Source organism: Eleginops maclovinus, chromosome 15 (assembly GCF_036324505.1).
Source record: "Eleginops maclovinus isolate JMC-PN-2008 ecotype Puerto Natales chromosome 15, JC_Emac_rtc_rv5, whole genome shotgun sequence".
NCBI classification, from domain to species: Eukaryota; Metazoa; Chordata; class Actinopteri; order Perciformes; family Eleginopidae; genus Eleginops; species Eleginops maclovinus.
The window spans coordinates 370001-397227 of record NC_086363.1 but is presented as its reverse complement, the minus strand read 5'-3'; the positions used below and the strand labels follow the sequence as shown (position 1 = coordinate 397227).

The 27227-nt window shown below is 46.8% G+C and overlaps 2 protein-coding genes across 11 annotated transcripts in view; one reads left to right on the top strand and one right to left on the bottom strand.

Moving 5' to 3' along the window:
* Positions 1–722: 722 nt before the first annotated feature.
* LOC134877068 (interferon-induced protein 44-like) lies at positions 723–11459 on the bottom strand. Of its 4 annotated transcripts, none has more exons than XM_063902425.1 (8): positions 11280–11447; positions 10231–10301; positions 10117–10150; positions 9556–9751; positions 7634–7792; positions 2048–2219; positions 1861–1961; positions 723–1140 (listed from the first exon to the last, which is right to left on the bottom strand). In XM_063902425.1, exons 2-8 carry the CDS (start codon positions 10271–10273, stop codon positions 973–975), a joined length of 873 nt encoding a protein of 290 aa, XP_063758495.1. In that variant the 5' UTR covers positions 10274–10301; positions 11280–11447; the 3' UTR covers positions 723–972. The 4 variants fall into 4 exon arrangements, with proteins under 4 accessions (XP_063758495.1, XP_063758496.1, XP_063758497.1 ...); XM_063902426.1 differs by having other exon boundaries at positions 10231–10296; positions 11280–11415; XM_063902427.1 differs by having other exon boundaries at positions 10231–10275; positions 11280–11352.
* A 1334-nt stretch (positions 11460–12793) lies between these two features.
* LOC134877358 (rho guanine nucleotide exchange factor TIAM2-like) overlaps positions 12794–27227 on the top strand; it is a 23799-nt gene continuing 9365 nt past the window's right edge. For 4 of the 7 annotated variants that reach the window (XR_010167549.1, XM_063902851.1, XM_063902846.1 and 1 more), the window contains exons 1-5: positions 12796–12874; positions 23656–23745; positions 25915–26116; positions 26196–26739; positions 26815–27226. Coding sequence is in view for 6 of the 7 variants with exons in the window: in XM_063902851.1 (XP_063758921.1) it covers positions 25920–26116; positions 26196–26739; positions 26815–27226 (1153 nt within the window). In the remaining variant the exon portion in view is untranslated. Of the gene's footprint in view, positions 12875–22122; positions 22477–23230; positions 23746–25914; positions 26117–26195; positions 26740–26814; position 27227 lie in introns of those variants that run through there. The other 3 variants (XM_063902847.1, XM_063902850.1, XM_063902848.1) reach the window with 3 other exon arrangements.

Sequence of the window (27227 nt, the reverse complement as noted above, 5' to 3'; positions counted from 1 at the left end):
TATTCACTGAAAACCTGTCGTGTGATTTCCGTGGTTTTATGGAACATATTTCAACAAGTTCAGATTCACAGGCATGGTCAGGAGATTTGGGATAAGCCGTAAAATGTCCTCATTATTCTAGCCCTCCTTCATGTGGCGCTAACCATCTTCTTTAAATTATCACTTTTTTTTCAAATTGTTTTCAAAGTTCCTTTATTTCTCATCCAGTTGAAATTTGGAGACAGAGACTGTACATTTCAAAGAAGTTGATTAGGGCCACATGAAGAAGGAGGTAGAATAATGACAGAATTCATTTTGTATGTTAGCCTCTGCTTCAGCTGGAGGGAATTAATGAAGTGATCAGGAGCTTGGTATGCTATAAAGCAGCTGTGTGTAGGGGTTAGAAGTGCACGCATTTCTGTCTTGGGGTGGGGTTGGGGGGCCGTGAGCTCTCAGAGCCCAGGGGCCCCTGGGGCCTTGTATCCAGGGTGTATGATGATATATCTCAAAGTGTAGGTATACTATGAGAGCCTGTCGCCCTCTGCTGGAGCTCTGTGGAGGAACAGCACCTGATGGTGTTCAGGCTTCATTTGCTTCCTCTTTCAGACTGGTGAGGGGATGTGAGAGAGACATTTCTACTTCAGAGGGAGGTTTCACTGAAACAGGAATCCCTGGGTTTTGCTTTTATCTGAACTAGATCTAATTCAGACCTTAAAGGAAATAAAAATGACTCAAAGCGAATAATCAGAACCAGAACCCTTTATCAGTCCAGCAGAATAAACATACAAGCAGTGTAAGTATGATCTCATGAGCCAGGGACATTCCTGAAGGATTCTTTGGTGCCATTACTGCAAAAGCAACAAATAATCCACCTTTTTATTTGAGCTTTATAATAATCTGAATCAAAGCCTTTATGCGTCCCAGTGGGGAATACTACAACCCGAAGCCTTTCTGATTGGTTTATAATGTATGCTATGATGCATTGAGTACACATTATGCATAGCGTTTGTTGAGGTGGTCGTTTCCAAAGTCGAGGATGGGTTTCAGTGCGCTCAGGATCAGAGCGTCAGTGTCACTGTCCAGGTCCAGCTCCTTGCTGTAGTTCTTCACAGGAAAGATGCAGTTCATTGGAACACCCACAGCTCCACTGACCTTCTCCATCTGTGATCAGAAACCAAAACAAATCCAGGATCCAAAATCAAATACTGACCATGTTTCCACACCACCGTTTATATTCTGTTTCCGGGGTTTGAATGGACCAGAAGGTTCTTGATGACAGATCAAACACACATCAGGGGTTGATGAAATACTGGCTGAAATGAAACTGTTTCTAAGCTTTTAAATGAACTGATCCCAGAAACGGTTTCTCAGGAGAGATACAAACTACTTTGATTACCAATATGTGATTACTTCACCCAAAGAACCTGTGTTTGAGTATTTGAAGCGATGTGCGGAGATATATTGCTAACATTTGATAGCCAGCTTGTTAGAGAGATAGCTGATGTTCACTAACATCAAGCGTCAAATGTTGTTCAGATGTTGTTTTCATAGAAACATAACAAGGCGCTGATGAAATGCCGTGTGCTAGCTCCTCTCTTCCAGCGTGGACGTTAGACTCAGTCCCTGAATTCACCAGCACATGTTATGGTGGCTTCAACACTCCTCTGAATCCCTCATTGATCCCTTTCTATCAGACAGCATTATATCTGGAAGCCCATCAATATTCATGGCATCATATGAGGCCTGTGGACTAACGAACCCTTCCCTAACTAACGACTAACGAACCCTTCCCTGTTTCATTTGTGCTCTCATGACGATCATTGGCTGGAGAAGCAGCACACGATCTCTGTTTGAACTTAATGTAGATAAATACTCATGTACCTTCTCCTTCAGTTCCTTGCTCTTGTAGACGTTCTTTATGTCTTTTTGGATCTCAGGACAGACCTCATCGATTTTGGTGAGAATGGCCACTTGAGGAATATCTGTCGTGGGAACAGAAGACATTACCATGAAGCCGTTACAGCTGACATTTATCACACCTGAAGCTCAACAGGACTTCAGCTCTCACCCAGTAGTTTGGCCTCATCTCTGATGTCATCCAAAGCCTCCAAAGCTTTTTCATTCATCAGAGACCATTTGTTGGCATCAATAACAAAAACCAGGACATGCACTTTGTCGTTGGCACTTGGGGTTGGTTTGTAGAATCGATCATCCTTTGATATCTTGGCATTAGGATTGACCTGAAAATCAAAGTGAATTTAAGTTAAAGGATGACAATAACTAAGATTAATAAAGTGGTGCGGTGGTGATGTATTTCTTTGTTGGACCCTGAAGCAGAGATGGGGGACTCGAGTCTAGTGACTTGACTCGAGTCAGACTTAAGTCTCCAGATTGAGGACTTGTGACTTGCTTGATCAACAGTGAGAAAAGACTCGACTTGACTTGGACTTGCTACTCATGACTTGAGACTTGACTTAGACTTGCATGCAATGACTCGACAAGTCATTGCTGTCTTGGTTAATTGGTGAATAATAATAATAAAAAATGTTTTCGATTGGATGTTTCCTGTTGCATGTGGGCGAACCTGGCAACCAGTAATCTCTACTAGGTAATGCGCCCGCCATCTACAGTAGAGCGGTCGGGGTTTGGAAGATGGAAGGTGCTACCAGTTCTGCTGCTACTGCAGCCAGTGTTCCCAAAATCATAACATTTGGATTTAAAGACTATTCAACTCAACTAAAGAAACGATTCGCCGTGTGCAAGGTGTGTAGCGCAAAAATATCCGACACATGCAGCACCACGTCAAATTTCATCCGCCATTTCCGACTACACAAAGAAAAGTAAGTAATGTCTCTAGCTAATTTCACATTATTTTTACGTTAGCTGGCAGCTAACATCCCATCTCCATCAGTCAAACGTGACAAGAGCTTACTGTTTGCACCACATTAAGTTTTAATCATGTTGACTTAGTTTCACATTGATATCAAATAACAGACAATCTGACTGAAATACGGCAGCCTATCTGAAATTGCCAGATTGATTCACTTGGCAGATCAGGTCTAGCTAGCGCTAGTTGCTAGTCCAAAGTCTACCACAAATGTAGCTGTTAGCTTGTTAGCGCTAGCTGCTTTCTTTTTGTTAAATCATAAAGTATAACAGCCAAACAACATGCAAAAACCCTATTACTGTAAATAAATGAGAAATGGGCCACTTTCAAGAGTAAATCGTAGTATATAACATAGATACGACGGAGTATTAGGGCCACATATGAAGAAAAAAAAATATTTTTGCCGTGACGAGATTAAAGTCGACACGGCGACTTTAATCTCGAAATGTCGAGAATAAAGTTGAAATGTCATGTCCACTTTAATCTCGATGTGTCGAGGTTCGCTAAAACAGCGAGGATCTCTTTATTGTTAAATCCAATTCGGAAGTATAATTTGACCAAATGATCTACACAAGCCATTTCGGATTCAGTGCAGGACCTGTGGGAGCGGTTGCTATGTCTCCCAACTAATTTCAACTATATTCTCGACATTTCGAGTTTTATCTCGACACGTCGAGATAAAAGTCGACATGACATTTCAACTTTATTCTCGACATTTTGACTTTAAAGTCGCCGTGTCGACTTTAATCTCGTCACGGCAAAAATATTTTTTTTCTTCATATGTGGCCCTAATACTCCGTCGTACATAGAAGTGTCTCCATTTCATTTCCGTATGGTATGTATTAATGGAATATTATGCAATGAAAGCATGAGCTAAAAGTAGTTTTTTTGCACTTCTCCCCTCTGTCTAGATTTGAAGAGTACATCACTACTAAGGACACATTTGACACCAATAACAATGATATCGCAGTTTATGACTTCAAGAACTCCAAGCAATACCTACAGCTTTAATCATCCACAGCAGAGAGAGAGAGTGAGGCCTTTTTGAAGGAGTAGTGGACATAGAAGTTGTATTTGTTCAAGTTCATTCCTTCTTGCACTTCTTTGTCTTCTGTCTTTTGCAACATATTGAAAAAATGGTTGTAAATAAAAGGAAGTGGTGTGCTGCTGTTCCCAAGACAAACTGCTGAGTTGAGTACTCTGTCTGGTCATTATTGTTTGGTACACCAGGCCCTGTAGTCGTTCCTAGTCATTCTGATCCTGCTGGTCCTAGTGAGTGTTTATAATTATTCTTTAGCCTTATATCCCCTTCCTCTATTTGTTAGCCCTTTTGTGCAAATGAGGGCTACATAAAACTTAGGCTGCAGTCTCTTAAAGTTTTAAGACGGTTGTCTTCCAGCTTATTATATTTCTATGACTTGACTTGTGACTTGCTTGACCTAAGCTATGACTTGACTTGACTTGACTCGACTCTCACAAAAATGACTTGGGACTTGCTTGAGACTTGAAGGTTAAGACTTGAGACTTGCTTGAGACTTGCATATGTGTGACTTACTCCCATCTCTGCCCTGAAGGCAGCATCTCCCTCGTCCAATCAGAATTCTCCCTGTGATTTCGGATAATTGCAGAAAATAATCTTTGTCAAACAAACGTTTAGTTCAGCAGGAGAATCTCCACATGCTAACCCACTTTATGATTTCTGAAGAAAAGAGCTAAGGGTTAGGGTTAGGACATGACTTCACGTCTCCACCGCTAAGCTAAAGGAGGCTAATGTTGGGCTATAAAGGAACTACAGCACGGTCACATGACTTCACGTCACCACCGCTAAGCTAAAGGCGGCTAATGTTGGGCTATAAAGGAACCACAGCACGGTCACATGACTTCACCACCGCTAAGCTAAAGGAGGCTAATGTTGGGCTATAAAGGAACTACAGCACGGTCACATGACTTCACGTCTCCACCGCTAAGCTAAGGGAGGCTAATGTTGGGCTATAAAGGAACTACAGCACGGTCACATGACTTCACGTCACCACTGCTAAGCTAAAGGAGGCTAATGTTGGGCTATAGAGGAACTACAGCACGGTCACATGACTTCACGTCACCACCGCTAAACTAAAGGAGGCTAATGTTGGGCTATAAAGGAACTACAGCACGGTCACATGACTTCACGTCTCCACCGCTAAGCTAAAGGAGGCTAATGTTGGGCTATAAAGGAACTACAGCACGGTCACATGACTTCACGTCTCCACCGCTAAGCTAAAGGAGGCTAATGTTGGGCTATAAAGGAACTACAGCACGGTCACATGACTTCACGTCTCCACCGCTAAGCTAAGGGAGGCTAATGTTGGGCTATAAAGGAACTACAGCACGGTCACATGACTTCACGTCTCCACCGCTAAGCTAAGGGAGGCTAATGTTGGGCTATAAAGGAACTACAGCACGGTCACATGACTTCACCACCGCTAAGCTAAAGGAGGCTAATGTTGGGCTATAAAGGAACTACAGCACGGTCACATGACTTCACGTCTCCACCGCTAAGCTAAGGGAGGCTAATGTTGGGCTATAAAGGAACTACAGCACGGTCACATGACTTCACGTCACCACTGCTAAGCTAAAGGAGGCTAATGTTGGGCTATAGAGGAACTACAGCACGGTCACATGACTTCACGTCACCACCGCTAAACTAAAGGAGGCTAATGTTGGGCTATAGAGGAACTACAGCACGGTCACATGACTTCACGTCACCACTGCTAAGCTAAAGGAGGCTAATGTTGGGCTATAGAGGAACTACAGCACGGTCACATGACTTCACGTCACCACCGCTAAACTAAAGGAGGCTAATGTTGGGCTATAAAGGAACTACAGCACGGTCACATGACTTCACGTCTCCACCGCTAAGCTAAAGGAGGCTAATGTTGGGCTATAAAGGAACTACAGCACGGTCACATGACTTCACGTCTCCACCGCTAAGCTAAAGGAGGCTAATGTTGGGCTATAAAGGAACTACAGCACGGTCACATGACTTCACGTCACCACCGCTAAGCTAAAGGCGGCTAATGTTGGGCTATAAAGGAACCACAGCACGGTCACATGACTTCACCACCGCTAAGCTAAAGGAGGCTAATGTTGGGCTATAAAGGAACTACAGCACGGTCACATGACTTCACGTCTCCACCGCTAAGCTAAAGGAGGCTAATGTTGGGCTATAAAGGAACTACAGCACGGTCACATGACTTCACGTCTCCACCGCTAAGCTAAGGGAGGCTAATGTTGGGCTATAAAGGAACTACAGCACGGTCACATGACTTCACCACCGCTAAGCTAAGGGAGGCTAATGTTGGGCTATAAAGGAACTACAGCACGGTCACATGACTTCACGTCACCACTGCTAAGCTAAAGGAGGCTAATGTTGGGCTATAGAGGAACTACAGCACGGTCACATGACTTCACGTCACCACCGCTAAGCTAAAGGAGGCTAATGTTGGGCTATAGAGGAACTACAGCACGGTCACATGACTTCACGTCACCACTGCTAAGCTAAAGGAGGCTAATGTTGGGCTATAGAGGAACTACAGCACGGTCACATGACTTCACGTCACCACCGCTAAACTAAAGGAGGCTAATGTTGGGCTATAGAGGAACTACAGCACGGTCACATGACTTCACGTCACCACTGCTAAGCTAAAGGAGGCTAATGTTGGGCTATAAAGGAACTACAGCACGGTCACATGACTTCACGTCTCCACCGCTAAGCTAAAGGAGGCTAATGTTGGGCTATAAAGGAACTACAGCACGGTCACATGACTTCACGTCTCCACCGCTAAGCTAAAGGAGGCTAATGTTGGGCTATAAAGGAACTACAGCACGGTCACATGACTTCACGTCACCACCGCTAAGCTAAAGGAGGCTAATGTTGGGCTATAAAGGAACTACAGCACGGTCACATGACTTCACGTCTCCACCGCTAAGCTAAAGGAGGCTAATGTTGGGCTATAGAGGAACTACAGCACGGTCACATGACTTCACGTCTCCACCGCTAAGCTAAAGGAGGCTAATGTTGGGCTATAGAGGAACTACAGCACGGTCACATGACTTCACGTCACCACTGCTAAGCTAAAGGAGGCTAATGTTGGGCTATAAAGGAACTACAGCACGGTCACATGACTTCACGTCTCCACCGCTAAGCTAAAGGAGGCTAATGTTGGGCTATAAAGGAACTACAGCACGGTCACATGACTTCACGTCTCCACCGCTAAGCTAAAGGAGGCTAATGTTGGGCTATAAAGGAACTACAGCACGGTCACATGACTTCACGTCACCACCGCTAAGCTAAAGGAGGCTAATGTTGGGCTATAGAGGAACTACAGCACGGTCACATGACTTCACGTCTCCACCGCTAAGCTAAAGGAGGCTAATGTTGGGCTATAGAGGAACTACAGCACGGTCACATGACTTCACGTCTCCACCGCTAAGCTAAAGGAGGCTAATGTTGGGCTATAGAGGAACTACAGCACGGTCACATGACTTCACGTCACCACCGCTAAGCTAAAGGCGGTTAATCTTGGGCTTGATGACGTTTAGTCGTCTCATTCAGACTCTGGTTAGCAGCCTCCGTTTCTAAATCCTCCAGCGGGGTATTTACTGAACGAGACGTTAAACTCTCTTCTGCTCGTGTTAACCTCATACCTAATTTCATTTAATCACCAAAAACACATCCAGAGAACCATTGACCTCCTAAATTCTGAGTTTTAAAGACGATGTGCATACTATGTATCCGTCCTTCACATGTCCTTTCATCACCCGTTTGACATCCTTCACGTGGTTGTTTCTGTTGCCTCGGCTGCAGTTGTTTTTCAGGCCGATGATGTCATTGATGACAAAAGGGAAGGTTCCCTGGTTTCCTGTTTTGAACGTGTACGTTTTGTACTGTGAACACATGCAGAGAAATGCAGTTACTTTAATGTCCTTTATTTTTCAGTTTCCTGAAAAATGTGTTTTGTGGATTTGGAGAAGGCGTATAAACTCAGGGCCATTCGACCTCTATACAGTGGGGCAAAAAAGTATTTAGTCAGCCACCAATTGTGCAAGTTCTCCCATTTCAAAAGATGAGAGAGGCCTGTCATTTTCATCATAGGTACACTTCAACTATGAGAGACAGAATGGGGGAAACAATCCAGGAAATCACATTGTAGGATTTTAATGAATTTATTTTCAAATTATTGTGGAAAATAAGTATTTGGTCAATAACAAAAGTTCATCTCAGTACTTTGATATATACCCTTTGTTGGCAATGACAGAGGTCCAACGTTTTCTGTAAGTCTTCACAAGGTTTCCACACACTGTTGCTGGTATTTTGGCCCATTCCTCCATGCAGATCTCCTCTAAAGCAGTGATGTTTTGGGGCTGTCGCTGGGCAACACGGACTTTCAACTCCCTCCAAAGATTTTCTATGGGGTTGAGATCTGGAGACTGGCTAGGCCACTCCAGGACCTTGAAATGCTTCTTACGAAGCCACTCCTTCGTTGCCCTGGCGGTGTGTTTGGGATCATGTCATGCTGAAAGACCCAGCCACGCTTCATCTTCAGTGCCCTTGCTGATGGAAGGAGGTTTTCACTCAAAACCTCACGATACATGGCCCCATTCATTCTTTCCTTTCCACGGATCAGTCGTCCTGGTCCCTTTGCAGAAAAACAGCCCCAAAGCTTGATGTTTCCCCCCCCATGCTTCACAGTAGGTATGGTGTTCTTTGGATGCAACTCTGCATTCTTTCTCCTCCAAACACGACCAGTTGAGTTTTTACCAAAAAGTTCTATTTTGGTTTCATCTGACCATATGACATTCTCCCAATCCTCTTCTGGATCATCCAAATGCCCTCTAGCAAACTTCAGACGGGCCTGGACATGTACTGGCTTAAGCAGGGGGACACGTCTGGAACTGCAGGATGTAAGTCCCTGGCGGCGTAGTGTGTTACTGATGGTAGCCTCTGTTACTTTGGTCCCAGCTCTCTGCAGGTCATTCACTAGGTCCCCCCGTGTGGTTCTGGGATTTTTGCTCACCGTTCTTGTGATCATTTTGACCCCACGGGGTGAGATCTTGCGTGGAGCCCCAGATGGAGGGAGATTAGCAGTGGTCTTGTATGTCTTCCATTTTCTAATAATTGCTCCCACAGTTGATTTCTTCACACCAAGCTGCTTACCTATTGCAGATTCAGTTTTCCCAGCCTGGTGCAGGTCTACAATGTTGTCTCTGGTCTCCTTTGACAGCTCTTTGGTCTTGGCCATAGTGGAGTTTGGAGTATGACTGCTTGAGGTTGTGGACAGGTGTCTTTTATACTGATACAGGTAACGAGTGGAGGACAGAGGAGCCTCTTAAAGAAGAAGTTACAGGTCTGTGAGAGCCAGACATCTTGCTTGTTTGTAGGTGACCCAATACTTATTTTACCGAGGAATTTATAATGAATTCATTAAAATCCTACAATGTGATTTCCTGGATTGTTTCCCCCATTCTGTCTCTCATAGTTGAAGTGTACCTGTGATAAAAATGACAGGCCTCTCTCATCTTTTTAAATGGGAGAACTTGCACAGTTGGTGGCTGACTAAATACTTTTTTGCCCCACTGTACATCTAAAGCTAGAGGTAACTGAAAGCTGGTCTAATGCCGCTCTAACGTGCAGAAATCTTTGTTTGTACCTCTCTGGTGAAACAGTCTTGAGTGGCGTTGCCCACCAAAGCTGGTATGCACATCCTGTTTCGTAAGACACTCTCCACAGAGTTGATGAAACTGGATTTTCCAGATCCAACCAGCCCGTGAAGAAGAATCCGGATCACCTGGTCTTCAGTCTCCGGTTGGTAGGCCTTCACATACTGCAGAGTGCTGTGATTATCACTGATCAGGGAGGGACACATTGGACTCAGACAGTGGCAGGAAATGTACAGTATATTACGGTAAGACATGAAGACTGTTATCTAAATAAAGTTTGACACTGATATCAACCAAACTTTATTCACACCGCACTTTCAACAAATCAAAGGTAATAAAAAACTAAATCAAATCAAATGGAATAAAAAAGACCTACTGATCAAATGCTGATTCAGGAAAACACAATAACTGTAAAATAAATGATGAAGAATAGTGAGTGTGAATAATGAAGCTATGGAATAACACCACACACAGAAGAGGTGGAGGGTGAATTGAAATAAAGTCAAACTGCTCCGTTATTAAGTTTGCTTTCAGGATGCAGACACACTCACCTCCAGTTGATTCTCCTCCATGGGGCACTGAGAACTGACAAGCACAACACATGTTCAGACAAGACCAAACAATGTGTATCTCTGGTGGATCGGTTATGATTTAAAAGGTCTTACGTGGAGAGGGTGGAGGAGGGCGAGAACTGAACGATCCTCCCATGGCTGCAGAGGAAAGAGCTCAAACTGAGCTGACATTAAAACATTGTCAGGTTGATTGAACTCCTCGTTGGAAGTTCAGAGTAGTTGGATATGTAAATGTGACGGAGCGTTACAGAGTCACATTGAGGACTCTTTATGGTCGATATTTAAATATAATTCTTCCACTTTTTGTGTTTCACTGTTCTGATTCATTTCAATCCCAAAAACTTCAGCTGATCAGATTTAAAGAAATCCAAAATAATAAAGCACTGATCAACATTTGATATACGCTGTTAGTATTTGGACTTCTCCACAACTTCCCTTACTGATTCAGTTTGTGAAAGTATCCTGAAGTGTTTTATGAACTGTAAACTCAGCCCGCAAAATGAATTGAGCATCATATAAACTACAGATTAATACCAAGAAGCTTCCACTAAAACCAAGGAGAACTTCAGTACTGTTAGGATCTCAGTTTCTGTATTTATAGCTTACTGTTTTGCTTTGAAATGTATCTTGTCTAGTTTACTTCCTGTCTTTAGTTTCCCTCCTGTCTGATCGTGCTCGCCTGTTGCCCCTGTGTGTGCCTCCCCCTTCCCAGCTATCTTGTGATTACTGTCCTTTGTATTTAGTCTGGTCTTTCCTTTGTGTTCTTTGTTGCGTCGTCGTCGTTGTCTGCTGTTTCCCCATGATGTCATCGAGCTCCCTTTTTCAGCCCTCCCTTCTCCAGCGGTTTGTCTGTGTCTCCATTTAATACTTTTCCATCCTTGTACCTTTTTTCTGCATTTTTGTTATCAGCTTTTTTATAAATAAAGCTCGCCCTTTCTTACGTTTGTATCCCCTGCCTTCTCTATTGCTTCTGCGCCTGGGTCCTTCCCCCAATCCTGACAGATAGAGTTTAAAATGTGTGGAAGACACATAGTGTTCATCAAGCATTATCTTGGGAGGTTTCACCAATAATTATTGTATTCTGTTGAACTCAACATTGAAATTGATAATCCACCAAATCTAAATCTGAATCAAACTCCTACCTGCTGTTGTTCTGGAAGACAGTGAAGGACTAATGTGGGCTCCTCGTAGCGTCACCTCTTATAAAGTGGGGAGCACTTTCACTTTCACTTTCCCCTGTTGCATAACAGGAGCTGTTTCTCTAAACACAATGTGTTATATTACATTATTACCTCTGCATTGGATAATTATTGGTTTTGGAAATAACTACATCTGAAAGCAGAAGTCTAGGGCCCTGGTGTTTATCACCTGTCACCATAGGCGGCGCCAGGGTAGGGCAGAATTGTGTTAGCCAGGGGCGTCACTAGGTTTTAAGGACAGGGGGGGCTCAGCCCCCAGGAGATGCACAGGATGTGAGCAAACGTTTAATTTCACAAACAGCTAACAAAAACTGAGAAATTGCCTTACACTTTTTGGACAGATTTAACAGATCCTTTACTGTAAATGTTTCGGGCCACCATTACATCTTTAATACAGTACAACAACAAACACAGGAAGTACTGTATGTCCACAGCATCAACAACAACAAAAGAACCACCACACAGTTACACTGCCCTATTTAAGCTGTAAAGCTGCAGCTGCCGGGCTGTGGAGCTGCCGGGCTGTGGAGCTGCAGCTGCCGGGCTGTGGAGCTGCAGCTGCCGGGCTGTGGAGCTGCAGCTGCCGGGCTGTGGAGCTGCAGCGGCTGTGGAGCTGCAGCTGCCGGGCTGTGGAGCTGCAGCTGCCGGCAGTGGTGTAGTGGGGATTTTTTAAGTGAGGGTACGCTATTTGTGACGTCACCCCCCAAACACACACACACACACACACACACACACACACACACACACACACACACACACACACACACACACACACACACACACACACACACACACACTCCCACCGAAAAAGCCATACATATATTCAGCTTCATCACATCCACGTTCTCGTTGTTTTTTTTGTTGTCTTGTTTTAAGTCTCAGGTTGATGACGATTATCGAATGTTCATGTTATGTTCATGTCGTAGCCAATATAGGTCACGGACAGATACTGGGGATGTCTTATGTAGCCTATGTAGGTTGTTCTCACCATTGCCAATATCTCCGGATTTACATTTGAGTTGTAAGCTATTTTTTTTATTTTTTTATATATCACGTCGGGAGAAGTGGGTGGACGGCGTACCCCCGCGTCCAACGCCCACTACACCCCTGGCTGCCGGGCTGTGGAGCTGCAGCTGCCGGGCTGTGGAGCTGCAGCTGCCGGGCTGTGGAGCTGCAGCTGCCGGGCTGTACAGCTGCAGCGGCTGCTGGGGAATAGCTTTATTTGAAAGTCCTTTTTATTGCAAAAAGCAGAAAATGCTCCTTTCTGCTTTTTCTCAGTTTTAAATCCCATTAAAGGGAATATCTTTGTCTTAGAGTTAAGAAGAAGCATAAACTCTCTCTCACTGAGGTGGGGTTTGGTTTAAAAATCCTCCTCTTCCTCCTCCTCCATATCCTCCTCCTCCTCTTCTTCTTCCTCCTCCTCCTCCAGCTGTGGGACCCCGCCCTTCTGCTGTCAGGACAGAAACACAGATTTGACTCAACATGTGAACGCAGCAGAGAAACGTTGAGTGAGAGAGGACTGTTTGGATCGGCTGCAGGTGAGTCTCAGACGGAGCGGTGCCTTCACTGACGCGCTGATCTCTTCAAACACACTCCGACTTTCTGGAAGTCTCTGTAGTTTCTCTAAAAGCCATGCGTGTTGGGGCTTTTGTCTCGGGGGCTTCCCCTGGTCCTCGTGGAGAGAGCAGACCTTGGTGTACCTCCTGCTCTGACTCCACCTTTAATGTGAGGACATGTGAGTCCTTCGGGGTTCCATGGATGGGGGGGGGGGGGGGGGACTTCTGTCTTGTTCTGAAAAGCCTGAAGACGGTTTCAGAGTTGAGCTGCTATTTTTAGAAATAGAGTGCACTTGATGAGCTTTTCTGCAAAAGTCTGTGGTCAAACACCAGGTCTGTGTGGGGCCAGTCCACATCTGGTCCCTGCGTTCATCGACATTAAGCTCTCTTCATTCAGGTCCAATGTATTAGGGACATGAAGTCGTCCCACCTGGAGGTAAAAACCTGGATGATCATTTCTGATTCTGCAATAAGTTCAGCCTCCTCCCTCAGACTTCATTTCAGACTTGATGCTTTCACTGTCAGTGTTTCAGCTGCAGACGCTGGATCGAGCGACGGGACGGGGACCAGAAGTCTTCAACTGTATAGATTTGTACGTCTTGTCTCTGTCTTCTGAGTGACGAGGAGAAGCGTGGCTTTGACTCGTCTGCTCTCCTCTCAAAGACTCCACGGTGTTCCCTGTGAAGGTGTAGCTTTATCAGCTGAGCAAATTCCACCGTGCGTCTGTACCTGAATTCCACAGAGAGACGGCGAGCGTAGATCCTGCAGCCGTGTCTCTGCTATCAGAGGGGAAACCCTGGGGAGGATCTCCCAGCATGCCCCTGGGGTGTCATTGTGTGTGTGAGGCGCATGAGAGCGGAGTGGAGTCCTGCAAAGACCCTCAAATAAAAGAGTCTGGCTTGTTTTGTTTGTGGCTCTGGATGAAATCTAAAACCCAGAGAACATGCAGAGGAAAAAACTCAGTGATTAAGATTTAAAGACCAGTTCAGAAGAGGAAGCCGCCAAAGACTGCCAATAACAGACTGGTTCAACTGGGCTGGAGAACTCTGCTATAAGAACACTCAGTAGTCCCAGCAGGAGATCTGCTCTCTCTGCCGGACTGCTCTGAAGACAAGGGAGGCTTCAGAGCCTTTGTCCGGAGGAAGCTCCATCAGTCAGGCTCTGCAGATGTCTCCTGAAACACCACGGTCTGCAGCTTCTAATGAGGGTCGGCTTACAGCAGCTCACTGACCAGGTTTCTCTGACTCACGTCATGTGATCACATCGTTAGAACAAGACCGGAAAACATCTCAGGTTTCCATCCAGGGAGACAGCTGTCCAGCTGTATGATCCTGAGCGTCTCCCAGCGCTGTGTGCGCCTCTCTTTAGTGTCCCCTGGTCTCCGGCTTCGTGCATCTCTCTTTAGTGTCCCCTGGTCTCCAGCTGTGTGCGTCTCTCTTTAGTGTCCCCTGGTCTCCAGCTGTGTGCGTCTCTCTTTAGTGTCCCCTGGTCTCCAGCTGTGTGCGTCTCTCTTTAGTGTCGCCTGGTCTCCAGCTGCGTGCGTCTCTCTTTAGTGTCCCCTGGTCTCCGGCTGTGTGCGTCTCTCTTTAGTGTCCCCTGGTCTCCAGCTGTGTGCGTCTCACTTTAGTGTCCCCTGGTCTCCAACTGTGTGCGTCGCTCTTTAGTGTCCCCTGGTCTCCAGCTGTGTGCGTCTCTCTTTAGTGTCCCCTGGTCTCCGGCTGTGTACGTCTCACTTTAGTGTCCCCTGGTCTCCAGCTGTGTGCGTCTCTCTTTAGTGTCCCCTGGTCTCCGGCTGTGTGCGTCTCACTTTAGTGTCCCCTGGTCTCCAGCTGTGTGCGTCTCTCTTTAGTGTCCCCTGGTCTCCAGCTGTGTGCGTCTCTCTTTAGTGTCCCCTGGTCTCAGGCTGCGTGCGTCTCTCTTTAGTGTCCCCTGGTCTCCGGCTGTGTGCGTCTCTCTTTAGTGTCCCCTGGTCTCCGGCTGTGCGCGTCTCACTTTAGTGTCCCCTGGTCTCCAGCTGTGTGCGTCTCTCTTTAGTGTCCCCTGGTCTCCAGCTGTGTGCGTCTCTCTTTAGTGTCCCCTGGTCTCAGGCTGCGTGCGTCTCCCTTTAGTGTCCCCTGGTCTCCAGCTGTGTGCGTCTCTCTTTAGTGTCCCCTGGTCTCCAGCTGTGTGCGTCTCACTTTAGTGTCCCCTGGTCTCCAACTGTGTGCGTCTCTCTTTAGTGTCCCCTGGTCTCCAGCTGTGTGCGTCTCTCTTTAGTGTCCCCTGGTCTCCAGCTGTGTGCATCTCTCTTTAGTGTCCCCTGGTCTCCAGCTGTGTGCGTCTCTCTTTAGTGTCCCCTGGTCTCCAGCTGTGTGCGTCTCTCTTTAGTGTCCCCTGGTCTCCAGCTATGTGCGTCTCTCTTTAGTGTCCCCTGGTCTCCAGCTGTGTGCGTCTCTCTTTAGTGTCCCCTGGTCTCCAGCTGTGTGCGTCTCTCTTTAGTGTCCCCTGGTCTCCAGCTATGTGCGTCTCTCTTTAGTGTCCCCTGGTCTCCAGCTGTGTGCGGCAGATGTTTCTGCATGTGTTGAAGAGCTGCTGCAGATGTTTCTGCATGTGTTGAAGAGCTGCTGCAGATGTTTCTGCATGTGTTGAAGAGCTGCTGCAGATGTTTCTGCATGTGTTGAAGAGCTGCTGCAGATGTTTCTGCATGTGTTGAAGAGCTGCTGCAGATGTTGCTGCATGTGTTGAAGAGCTGCTGCAGATGTTCCTGCATGTGTTGAAGAGCTGCTGCAGATGTTTCTGCATGAGTTGAAGAGCTGCTGCAGATGTTTCTGCATGTGTTGAAGAGCTGCTGCAGATGTTTCTGCATGAGTTGAAGAGCTGCTGCAGATGTTTCTGCATGTGTTGAAGAGCTGCTGCAGATGTTTCTGCATGTGTTGAAGAGCTGCTGCAGATGTTGCTGCATGTGTTGAAGAGCTGCTGCAGATGTTCCTGCATGTGTTGAAGAGCTGCTGCAGATGTTTCTGCATGTGTTGAAGAGCTGCTGCAGATGTTGCTGCATGTGTTGAAGAGCTGCTGCAGATGTTTCTGCATGTGTTGAAGAGCTGCTGCAGATGTTTCTGCATGTGTTGAAGAGCTGCTGCAGATGTTTCTGCATGTGTTGAAGAGCTGCTGCAGATGTTTCTGCATGTGTTGAAGAGCTGCTGCAGATATTTCTGCATGTGTTGAAGAGCTGCTGCAGATGTTTCTGCATGTGTTGAAGAGCTGCTGCAGATATTTCTGCATGTGTTGAAGAGCTGCTGCAGATATTTCTGCATGTGTTCTGATTTGTGTTTCTATGTCTGGATCCTTTCTGAAGTTGCAGTTCCTCCTGATGGAAGAGAGTGGTTCTGTTGTAACGTGTTGGCTCCTGTACTAAAGGACATCTAAAGCTTTGGAAATTCTCTCTGTAGCGTGTAGAGATCAGTCACACACTTCATGTGTTCTTAGAAAGTAGTAAGCCTTCCCTCAGGTTAAAGCCAGCAGAGTTCCTGGCTAAACCTGCTGCTGCTTCTGGGTTGCTTTTTCCTCTCTGCGGTTCTGCACGGGTTGTTGTGGACTCAGCTGAGCTTCAGGCTGCTACATTTAAAAGCTCCAAACCCTCCTGACTTCAGACGGAGCGGCACAAACATAATGACAAGAGACGTTCTGCTTTCAGCCTGTAATCCTGCAAGCTACCCCAAAACAAGCAGAGTGGGGGTCTAAATAATACAGCAATCTCCCAGGGACTAAACAAAGACACACACACACACACACACACACACACACACACACACACACACACACACACACACACTGTAAGCATTTATAATGATGAGGTTTGTTTGGCGCCTGCAGCTTTGATTTCAGTCGTCTGCATGAGACTGAAATGTTTTGGTCAGCATGTCGGAGGGTGAGCGGGGGGGTTCTGCAGAGGGTGGTGGAAAAAGTTCAACATACTCTAGAAATGTACTGGGAACCTGTGTGTGTGTGTGTGTGTGTGTGTGTGTGTGTGTGTGTGTGTGTGTGTGTGTGTGTGTGTGTGTGTGTGTGTGTGTGTGTGTGTGTGTGTGTGTGTGTGTGGCTTCCATTTTACACTCTTCATACCCTTTGCTCTGCAATTTTGAGAAAAGTCGGTATTGTGAGATTTTGAGGGAAATTTGAAAATGAGAAAGAAGTCAGACTGAGATTCATGAAAAAAGTCTGAATCGTAAGAAAAGAAAAGTAATAATTTTGAGAAATTTGTGAATAAAATGAGTTATTCTGCAATTGTCCTTAAGCTTCAGCTGTTTCTCTGCTGTTGTTTGTCTGTAGTGTTTCATAGAGGCAGAGAATCACCCCTGATATGTAGAGGTTTGATTTCCTCTCTTCGCTGTGTTTGTGGCTCTGCAGGCGGGAAACCAAAGGCTGGAGCTACTGGGAGCTACTTTGTGTTGGTGCTGCGGCTTGAGTTTCAACAACACATCAGAGCAGCATACTTCTTTTAGTGACTCATGCAGTGTTCGAGCTGTGAGGAAGGCTATCCCTTAAAGTAAAAGCCTTCTAGATTCACCGGATAACGAGGCTTGAAGGGAAAGGGGGGTTTACTGTAATCAACTACAGACGACACGGAGCAACTGGAAGTCCTTTTATTTTGAAGGGGCCTGAGGCATTAGATGGCCTCTCCTTCTAAAGGTGCAGGAGGTGTTTTACTTTGAAGGGATGCAACACAACAGACGCTTCTTCTTCAGTTTCCTGTTGTGGGAGTACTGTCTGTAAGTGTGTGTACAGTGACAGGAAGTGTGTGACGGGATGTTTGACTCTGCAGAGGACATGCATCAGAGGGGGGGGGGGTGTGTGTGTGTGTGTGTGTGTGTGTGTGTGTGTGTGTGTGTGTGTGTGTGTGTGTGTGTGTGTGTGTGTGTGTGTGTGTGTGTGTGTGTGTTGACATCATTTGTTTACAACCACAGTGGGGAATTCCTGCTCCAGCAGCCAGATGTTGGCAGTGAAGGGGTTGACTCCGATCAGGTGCACGAATAAATGACACAGAGCAGTCCTGAGAAAGTATTCTTGAGCTTGAGTTCTTCCTGTTGCGCTTGATCTGCTCTCAGGGAAACACTATATTTAGGATGTTTTTTGCTCTCAAACCTTTTGAAGAACTTGTCAAACAAGATGTTTTGGGGGCCTCTGGATCATTTGGAGTAGACAGATTGCTAAAGTAGAGGTCATGATGTTCTTCTTGTGCTCTCTAAAGCTCGGGGGTACTCTAGTTTAAGTCAGAAAGAGAAACGGTTTGGCCCCACGCGTCGCAGGACGCCACAGAAGGTGTATTACCGCCGTTTGGCCACTAACGGGGATTTGCTTCAGACTCTCTGTCCTCCATCGGTCCCTCTGTGTTGTCTCAGCCTCCGCCCGGCTGCCCGCTCTCATCAGGATCATTCCCTCGCCTAAAAACAACAGCGGCTGCTCTCTTTGTCTCTGCAGCGCTGTGTTCACCTTCACGGCTTCACTGAGAAAGCTTTCACATTCCTGCCAGGCCCAGCGGCGGCCGGCAGCGCTCAGAGCCCTGAACCATCGGCCCCACGCGGCCTTCCTCTGGCCCACCCTCAGGGGGACCTACAGGAGTTTTTATATACCTTCAAAATAAGACCAGTAATACCTTCAAAATAAGACCAGTAATACTTCAAAATAAGACCAGTAATACCTTCAAAATAAGACCAGTAATACCTTCAAAATAAGACCAGTAATACCTTCAAAATAAGACCAGTAATACCTTCAAAATAAGACCAGTAATACCTTTCAAAATAAGACCAGTAATACCTTTCAAAATAAGACCAGTAATACCTTCAAAATAAGACCAGTAATACCTTTCAAAATAAGACCAGTAATACCTTTCAAAATAAGACCAGTAATACTTTCAAAATAAGACCAGTAATACCTTCAAAATAAGACCAGTAATACCTTTCAAAATAAGACCAGTAATACTTTCAAAATAAGACCAGTAATACTTTCAAAATAAGACCAGTAATACCTTCAAAATAAGACCAGTAATACTTTCAAAATAAGACCAGTAATACCTTCAAAATAAGACCAGTAATACCTTCAAAATAAGACCAGTAATACCTTTCAAAATAAGACCAGTAATACCTTCAAAATAAGACCAGTAATACCTTCAAAATAAGACCAGTAATACCTTTCAAAATAAGACCAGTAATACTTTCAAAATAAGACCAGTAATACCTTCAAAATAAGACCAGTAGGCCTAATACCTTCAAAATAAGACCAGTAATACCTTCAAAATAAGACCAGTAGGCCTAATACCTTCAAAATAAGACCAGTAATACTTTTCAAAATAAGACCAGTAATACCTTTCAAAATAAGACCAGTAATACTTTCAAAATAAGACCAGTAATACTTTTAAAATAAGACCAGTAATACTTTCAAAATAAGACCAGTAATACTTTCAAAATAAGACCAGTAATACTTTCAAAATAAGACCAGTAATACTTTCAAAATAAGACCAGTAATACCTTTCAAAATAAGACCAGTAATACTTTCAAAATAAGACCAGTAATACTTTCAAAATAAGACCAGTAATACCTTCAAAATAAGACCAGTAATACCTTTTAAAATAAGACTCTTTCAAAGTAAGACCCTCTGTCAGTCAGTCTTGATTTGAGGGATGTTCAGAGGGGCCCTCAGCAGCATCTGGAGGCTGAAAGAAAGCGCCCCCCATCTCTCTGTTGACTGAAGGACAAAGCAGAGGGAAGAGGAGTGTGTTCACACACACTTCAACACAGTCTTTCAGAGTTCACTGATGCCTGTCGATGGTCTGGTGGCCCCTCAGCCTGAAGACCGGGGGCCCGAGTCCCAACAGTTCTTCAGTTGGCAACGAGCCAATGACTGTAGAATCAGGAGCTGCTGTTCCTCTGCGCCGCTTCTTAGATCTGAACTCTGAAGAAAAGTAAGAGAGCAGTAGTTTTAAATAAACATGTGAATATATTTTGTTTCAATGCTTAATAAACTCACATCTGAATCAAACGGGAAAATGATCAATGCAACAGATTTAAAACAAAAGGTATTTTATAGAAAATAACGATTCAAAAAAGGAGAAAGGTAAATGAAACATGGGGGGGAGGCCGTGGGGGGGGGGGGGTGGTTGACAGACTAACCCTGATTTATTGCCCGCTTGTTTCAGACCTGCAGTTCACCTCCTGCTGCTCAAATACATCTGACCTCATGAGAAGAGATGTCCTCGCATCCTCTCTGCAGCACACCTCAACAGCCCTTCATTCCATCAGTCAGACAGTCAGTCAGACAGACAGTCAGTCAGACAGTCAGTCAGTCAGACAGACGGTCGGTCAGACAGTCAGTCAGTCAGTCAGACAGACGGTCGGACAGTCAGACAGGCTTCTGTCAGTGAGAGTAAGTCACCATGAGCTTTGGTCTGCAGTCCGGCTCAGATGTTCTGGTTCTTCTGTTTCTTCTGAAGGCTGCATCAGGGATCCGTTTTCTAGGATTCTTGGGATTTATTAAAGCAACTCTTTCATGTGTTTTTATTTTAAGGAATGGTTTAACTTCATCAGCTCCATCTCTTCTAAAGACCTGGAGAGAGTCGCTCCAGCGGCTCGTGGAGCGACTCTCTCCTGTGCAGCAATAATAACATACCTGTCTCAAAGGACTGCAGCACCACAGTGTTCTGCAGAGGAGGAAGCAGCTGCAGGGCCACACCTGGGGGGGGCTGGGCAGGACAAGGACCCCAGTCAGCCAGACAGGAAACAGACCTCCCCCCCGCCCCGGGCACACTTCCTCTGACGGGGTTAACCTCTGCATCAACAAATAAAACACTGAGGGAGAGGACTCTTTAAAGTAGAGACTCTACATACTGATATACACCTGAACATCAGCAGGAGAGGACTCTTTAAAGTAGAGACTCTACATACTGATATACACCTGAACATCAGCAGGAGAGGACTCTTTAAAGTAGAGACTCTACATACTGATATACACCTGAACATCAGCAGGAGAGGACTCTTTAAAGTAGAGACTCTACATACTGATATACACCTGAACATCAGCAGGAGAGGACTCTTTAAAGTAGAGACTCTACATACTGATATACACCTGAACATCAGCAGGAGAGGACTCTTTAAAGTAGAGACTCTACATACTGATATACACCTGAACATCAGCAGGAGAGGACTCTTTAAAGTAGAGACACTACATACTGATATACACCTGAACATCAGCAGGAGAGGACTCTTTAAAGTAGAGACACTACATACTGATATACACCTGAACATCAGCAGGAGAGGACTCTTTAAAGTAGAGACACTACATACTGATATACACCTGAACATCAGCAGGAGAGGACTCTTTAAAGTAGAGACACTACATACTGATATACACCTGAACATCAGCAGGAGAGGACTCTTTAAAGTAGAGACACTACATACTGATATACACCTGAACATCAGCAGGAGAGGACTCTTTAAAGTAGAGACTCTACATACTGATATACACCTGAACATCAGCAGGAGAGGACTCTTTAAAGTAGAGACACTACATACTGATATACACCTGAACATCAGCAGGAGAGGACTCTTTAAAGTAGAGACACTACATACTGATATACACCTGAACATCAGCAGGAGAGGACTCTTTAAAGTAGAGACTCTACATACTGATATACACCTGAACATCAGCAGGAGAGGACTCTTTAAAGTAGAGACACTACATACTGATATACACCTGAACATCAGCAGGAGAGGACTCTTTAAAGTAGAGACACTACATACTGATATACACCTGAACATCAGCAGGAGAGGACTCTTTAAAGTAGAGACGCTACATACTGATATACACCTGAACATCAGCAGGAGAGGACTCTTTAAAGTAGAGACACTACATACTGATATACACCTGAACATCAGCAGGAGAGGACTCTTTAAAGTAGAGACTCTACATACTGATATACACCTGAACATCAGCAGGAGAGGACTCTTTAAAGTAGAGGACTCTTTAAGGTAGAGGACTCTTTAAAGTAGAAGCTAAACTCAGAACAGGTGTTATTTCTCCACATTAATCGGACTCTTTTCATTTCTGATGAATTCCTCCAGTATGAGCGCTTCACGCCTGCCTGGGGGAGGGGGGTACGGTCTTTGTTGGATAATAATGAGGGGGGGTGGCAGATGGCCGATGGCACGGCGGGACAAAAGTGAGGAGAGTTTTTCTCCGTCTGAGCGAGAAGACACAAAACAAGGAGTGTGGCGGGGGGGATAAGACCTGTGTGAACACTTGTTGGATGCAAATATTCCGTCGGTGGGGAGATCTGTTCACCCAGCTGTCCAGGTTTCAATGAGAGGTCAGCGACGCGTTAGGGTTCATTGTGTTCCCCCCCCCCTCTGCTGTGCCCTCTGACCTCGGAGTACGCCTCAGAGCTCCGGATGCTGCAGAATGTGTTTTAATAATCAGCGAGTGGTTTCTGGTTTACTCTCTGCTGCTGGAGAAGAGTCAGATCTGCTCACGGGTTCTGAGAGAGTCCTGGATGAGGAGCAGTCCAGTTGTCGTACATCAGGACAGGAGACATCTATCATCAAAACGCTCTCAAGGTTTGAAGTTTTCCTTTTTGGACGCTAACTCTCTAATGTGTGTTTTCATTGTTCTGTGGGCTCTGACTTGGACTCGTGTCTTCTCTTTTCCTGGGTTTTAACTCGACTTGTCTTGGACTCCTTGGTGTTTTTGACTGGAAATAGTCTTTGTCTGACCTGCAGTTCGACTCGGAATTGTCTCTAATGAGCCTTTTAGTCTCAGACTCGTTGTCTTGTGGGCACTGGACTTGGACTTCTCTTATTTTGACTTGTTTTAAGTCGGTCTTGTCTCTGTGGGCGATTTATTTACTCGAAAAGTGTGTGTTCTCTTTCTTTGGGTTTTAAGTTGGACCTGTCTTGGCATTGTTGGTGTATTGACTCGTGGTTTGACTTGTGTTTGACTTGTGTTTGACTTGTGTTTGCCTTGTGTTTGACTTGTGTTTGCCTTGGGTTTGACTTGTGTTTGCCTTGTGTTTGCCTTGGGTTTGACTTGTGTTTGACTTGTGTTTGACTTGTGTTTGACTTGTGTTTGCCTTGGGTTTGACTTGTGTTTGCCTTGGGTTTGACTTGTGTTTGCCTTGTGTTTGCCTTGGGTTTGACTTGTGTTTGACTTGTGTTTGACTTGTGTTTGCCTTGGGTTTGACTTGTGTTTGACTTGTGTTTGCCTTGTGTTTGACTTGTGTTTGCCTTGGGTTTGACTTGTGTTTGCCTTGTGTTTGCCTTGGGTTTGACTTGTGTTTGACTTGTGTTTGACTTGTGTTTGACTTGTGTTTGACTTGTGTTTGCCTTGGGTTTGACTTGTGTTTGACTTGTGTTCTACTAGAGATTGTGTCTGTCTGACCTGCAGTTTGATTCGGACTCGTCTCTAATGAGTGTTGAGTCTCAGACTGTATGTAACGTTTGACTCGGACTTGGGTTTTAACTCTGTGCTTGGTGTTTGGAGTAACAGACTGGATCTTGACGGAGCTGAAGGGTTCCTCTCTGGGCTTCTGTGTGAGGAGCTGGATCACAGCTTCTCAAAATAGCAGCGGTGATGATCTCAGAGAAAAACACTCGGCATTCCTGCAAAACCAAAATAAACAGAGGACAGAAAAGTCTGGAGTAGCGTCATGGAAGAGGGGAGGAAAGAGTGGGAGGGATGGGAGATATACAAAAGCTGAGTGTGTCTGAAGCCCCTCCCTCCCTCTGTTCTCCCCACAGGGAGGAGGGGGAGGAGAGAGGAGCAGCTGGAAGCTCAGAAGAGAGGAGGACGAGCATGAAGGAGCTTCACTGAGCAGGAAACACACACCGGTAAACCCGCTCTTTATTCTCTTTACGTTCCTCTGGTTCTGAGACTGCTCTCTGTAGTCTGAGGGGTTTACGTTCCTCTGGTTCTGAGACTGCTCTCTGTAGTCTGAGGGGTTTACGTTCCTCTGGTTCTGAGACTGCTCTCTGTAGTCTGAGGGGTTTACGTTCCTCTGGTTCTGAGACTGCTCTCTGTAGTCTGAGGGGTTTACGTTCCTCTGGTTCTGAGACTGCTCTCTGTAGTCTGAGGGGTTTACGTTCCTCTGGTTCTGAGACTGCTCTCTGTAGTCTGAGGGGTTTATGTTCCTCTGGTTCTGAGACTGCTCTCTGTAGTCTGAGGGGTTTACATTCCTCTGGTTCTGAGACTGCTCTCTGTAGTCTGAGGGGTTTACGTTCCTCTGGTTCTGAGACTGCTCTCTGTAGTCTGAGGGGTTTACGTTCCTCTGGTTCTGAGACTGCTCTCTGTAGTCTGAGGGGTTTACGTTCCTCTGGTTCTGAGACTGCTCTCTGTAGTCTGAGGGGTTTACGTTCCTCTGGTTCTGAGACTGCTCTCTGTAGTCTGAGGGGTTTACGTTCCTCTGGTTCTGAGACTGCTCTCTGTAGTCTGAGGGGTTTACGTTCCTCTGGTTCTGAGACTGCTCTCTGTAGTCTGAGGGGTTTACGTTCCTCTGGTTCTGAGACTGCTCTCTGTAGTCTGAGGGGTTTACATTCCTCTGGTTCTGAGACTGCTCTCTGTAGTCTGAGGGGTTTACATTCCTCTGGTTCTGAGACTGCTCTCTGTAGTCTGAGGGGTTTACGTTCCTCTGGTTCTGAGACTGCTCTCTGTAGTCTGAGGGGTTTACGTTCCTCTGGTTCTGAGACTGCTCTCTGTAGTCTGAGGGGTTTACGTTCCTCTGGTTCAAGGGGGGGCGGTAGAGTACTGATAGTAGAAGAGGTTCCTGCAACACCTTCATTCTGTCTTGGTTTATTGTTGTCTTATAGTTTAGTGAGTTTGATCTGAGGTAATGGGTTTTTAGTACAGAGGCCCACAGGTGCCAACAACGTCCCAGACCTCTTCCAACAGGAGGAACAGAGAGGATACAGAAACTCAAATCAGAACTCCTGCAGAAACATCTGCAGCGTTTACTAAAAGCTGCAGAAACCAAACGCTGCAAGAAGCCCCAACACAACGGAGACCAGGGGACACTAAAGAGAGACGCACACAGCTGGAGACCAGGGGACACTAAAGAGAGACGCACACAGCTGGAGACCAGGGGACACTAAAGAGGGACGCACACAGCTGGAGACCAGGGGACACTAAACAGAGACGCACACAGCTGGAGACCAGGGGACACTAAAGAGAGACGCACACAGCTGGAGACCAGGGGACACTAAAGAGAGACGCACACAGCTGGAGACCAGGGGACACTAAAGAGAGACGCACACAGCTGGAGACCAGGGGACACTAAAGAGAGACGCACACAGCTGGAGACCAGGGGACACTAAAGAGGGACGCACACAGCTGGAGACCAGGGGACACTAAACAGAGACGCACACAGCTGGAGACCAGGGGACACTAAAGAGAGACGCACACAGCAGGAGACCAGGGGACACTAAAGAGAGATGCACACAGCTGGAGACCAGGGGACACTAAAGAGAGACGCACACAGCAGGAGACCAGGGGACACTAAAGAGAGATGCACACAGCTGGAGACCAGGGGACACTGAAGAGAGACGCACACAGCTGGAGACCAGGGGACACTGAAGAGAGACGCACACAGCTGGAGACCAGGGGACATTAAAGAGAGACGCACACAGCTGGAGACCAGGGGACACTGAAGAGAGACGCACACAGCTGGAGACCAGGGGACATTAAAGAGAGACGCACACAGCTGGAGACCAGGGGACACTGAAGAGAGACGCACACAGCTGGAGACCAGGGGACACTGAAGAGAGACGCACACAGCTGGAGACCAGGGGACATTAAAGAGAGACGCACACAGCTGGAGACCAGGGGACACTAAAGAGAGACGCACACAGCTGGAGACCAGGGGACATAAAAGAGAGACGCACACAGCTGGAGACCAGGGGACACTGAAGAGCGACGCACACAGCAGGGAGCACTGGTGCCACTGGGGCAGGAGGTATTTATCTTTGTGTTTCTATCAGCTCTGACCCCCCTTTTTCCCCCCCCAGCACTGATGGGAAACTCGGACAGTCTCGCCGTCCCTCCGGCCACGCCCCCTGCTTTGCTGGGTTCCTCCTGCAGGAGGGAGGAGGAGCCGTCGGCCCGAAGCTGGTGGAGGAGTCAGGGAGGGAGCGGGAGGCGGGGGAGGACCTACACCCCCCAGCCCTGCAGCTCCTGGAGCTACGAGCCCAGAGCAGCCCCCCCTGAAAGGTACCTGCAGGATAAACGAAGCAATATTTAGATTTGATTTGTTTGGGATTCTGATGACATGTGTTTGCCCCCCCCTCAGGCAACACGCAGGGATCTACTCGGGGGGGAATAACAGGGCTGGTGGGGGGGGTGACTCCCCCAAAGTGCTGCTCACTAAAGATGGCATCATGAGGGTGCAGTTCACCAGCAGGGGGGGAGTGGAGGCGCCAGTGCACCCCCCACAAGGAGCTGATCCCCGCCCCAGTAAGGGCAGCTCGCTCAGTTCCGACGGGTCCTGGTACGACTCCCCGTGGGGGGGAGAGCTGATGGACCACCCCCCCTCCACCACCACCTCCCCCTGCTACACCTTCTCCTCTGGATCCCCCCCCCACACCGGCTCCTCAGGGGGGACGGAGGACAGTGGCCTCGGCGACTCCCTGATTCTGATCCCCGCCCTGCAGACTCTGCAACCATCATGGCCCCTGGTGGACCCCCCCGCCTTCCCATCCTCAGCACTGGTGCTGCAGCATAACTGTTCCCCGCCCGCTCCCGCCCCCGGGAACAGCCGCAAAGACTTCCTGAAGAGCATCCGCCGACTCAGCGACTGGACCGGAAGTCTGAGCCGGAAGAAGAGGAGGGTCCAGGTGAGACCCGTCCCCTCTCCTCATGAATGTTCCTGTTCACCGCTTCGTCTCACTAACTTTATTATGTCCTCTTAGGATCTGTACGGCAGCGCTGAAGGTTTCATGACAGGGCCGGACTCGGGGCTGTGGACCTGCAACCCTCTGCACGCTCTGAACCAGAACCAGGAGCAGTACCAGGTCCCAGTGTTCCCCTGGAGGAGTCTGAACCGGAATCGGAGCAGCGAGGAGGTCCAGCGGCAGAACGTCTACCAGAACTTCATGCAGGAGCTGAAGACGGGCTGCAGCAGCGAGGAGGAGGAGGAGGAGGAGGAGGAGGAGGAGGAGGAGGAGGAGCTGTTAGAGGAGCAGGAGGTTCTGTCAGAGGAGGAGGGGTTGGTGCGCCGGGCTGGCTGGCTCTCCTTCAAACCTCTCCTCACCCTGAACAGAGACAGGAAGCTTGAGCTGGTGTCACGCCGCCGGTGGAGACGATACTGGGTTTCTCTGAAAGG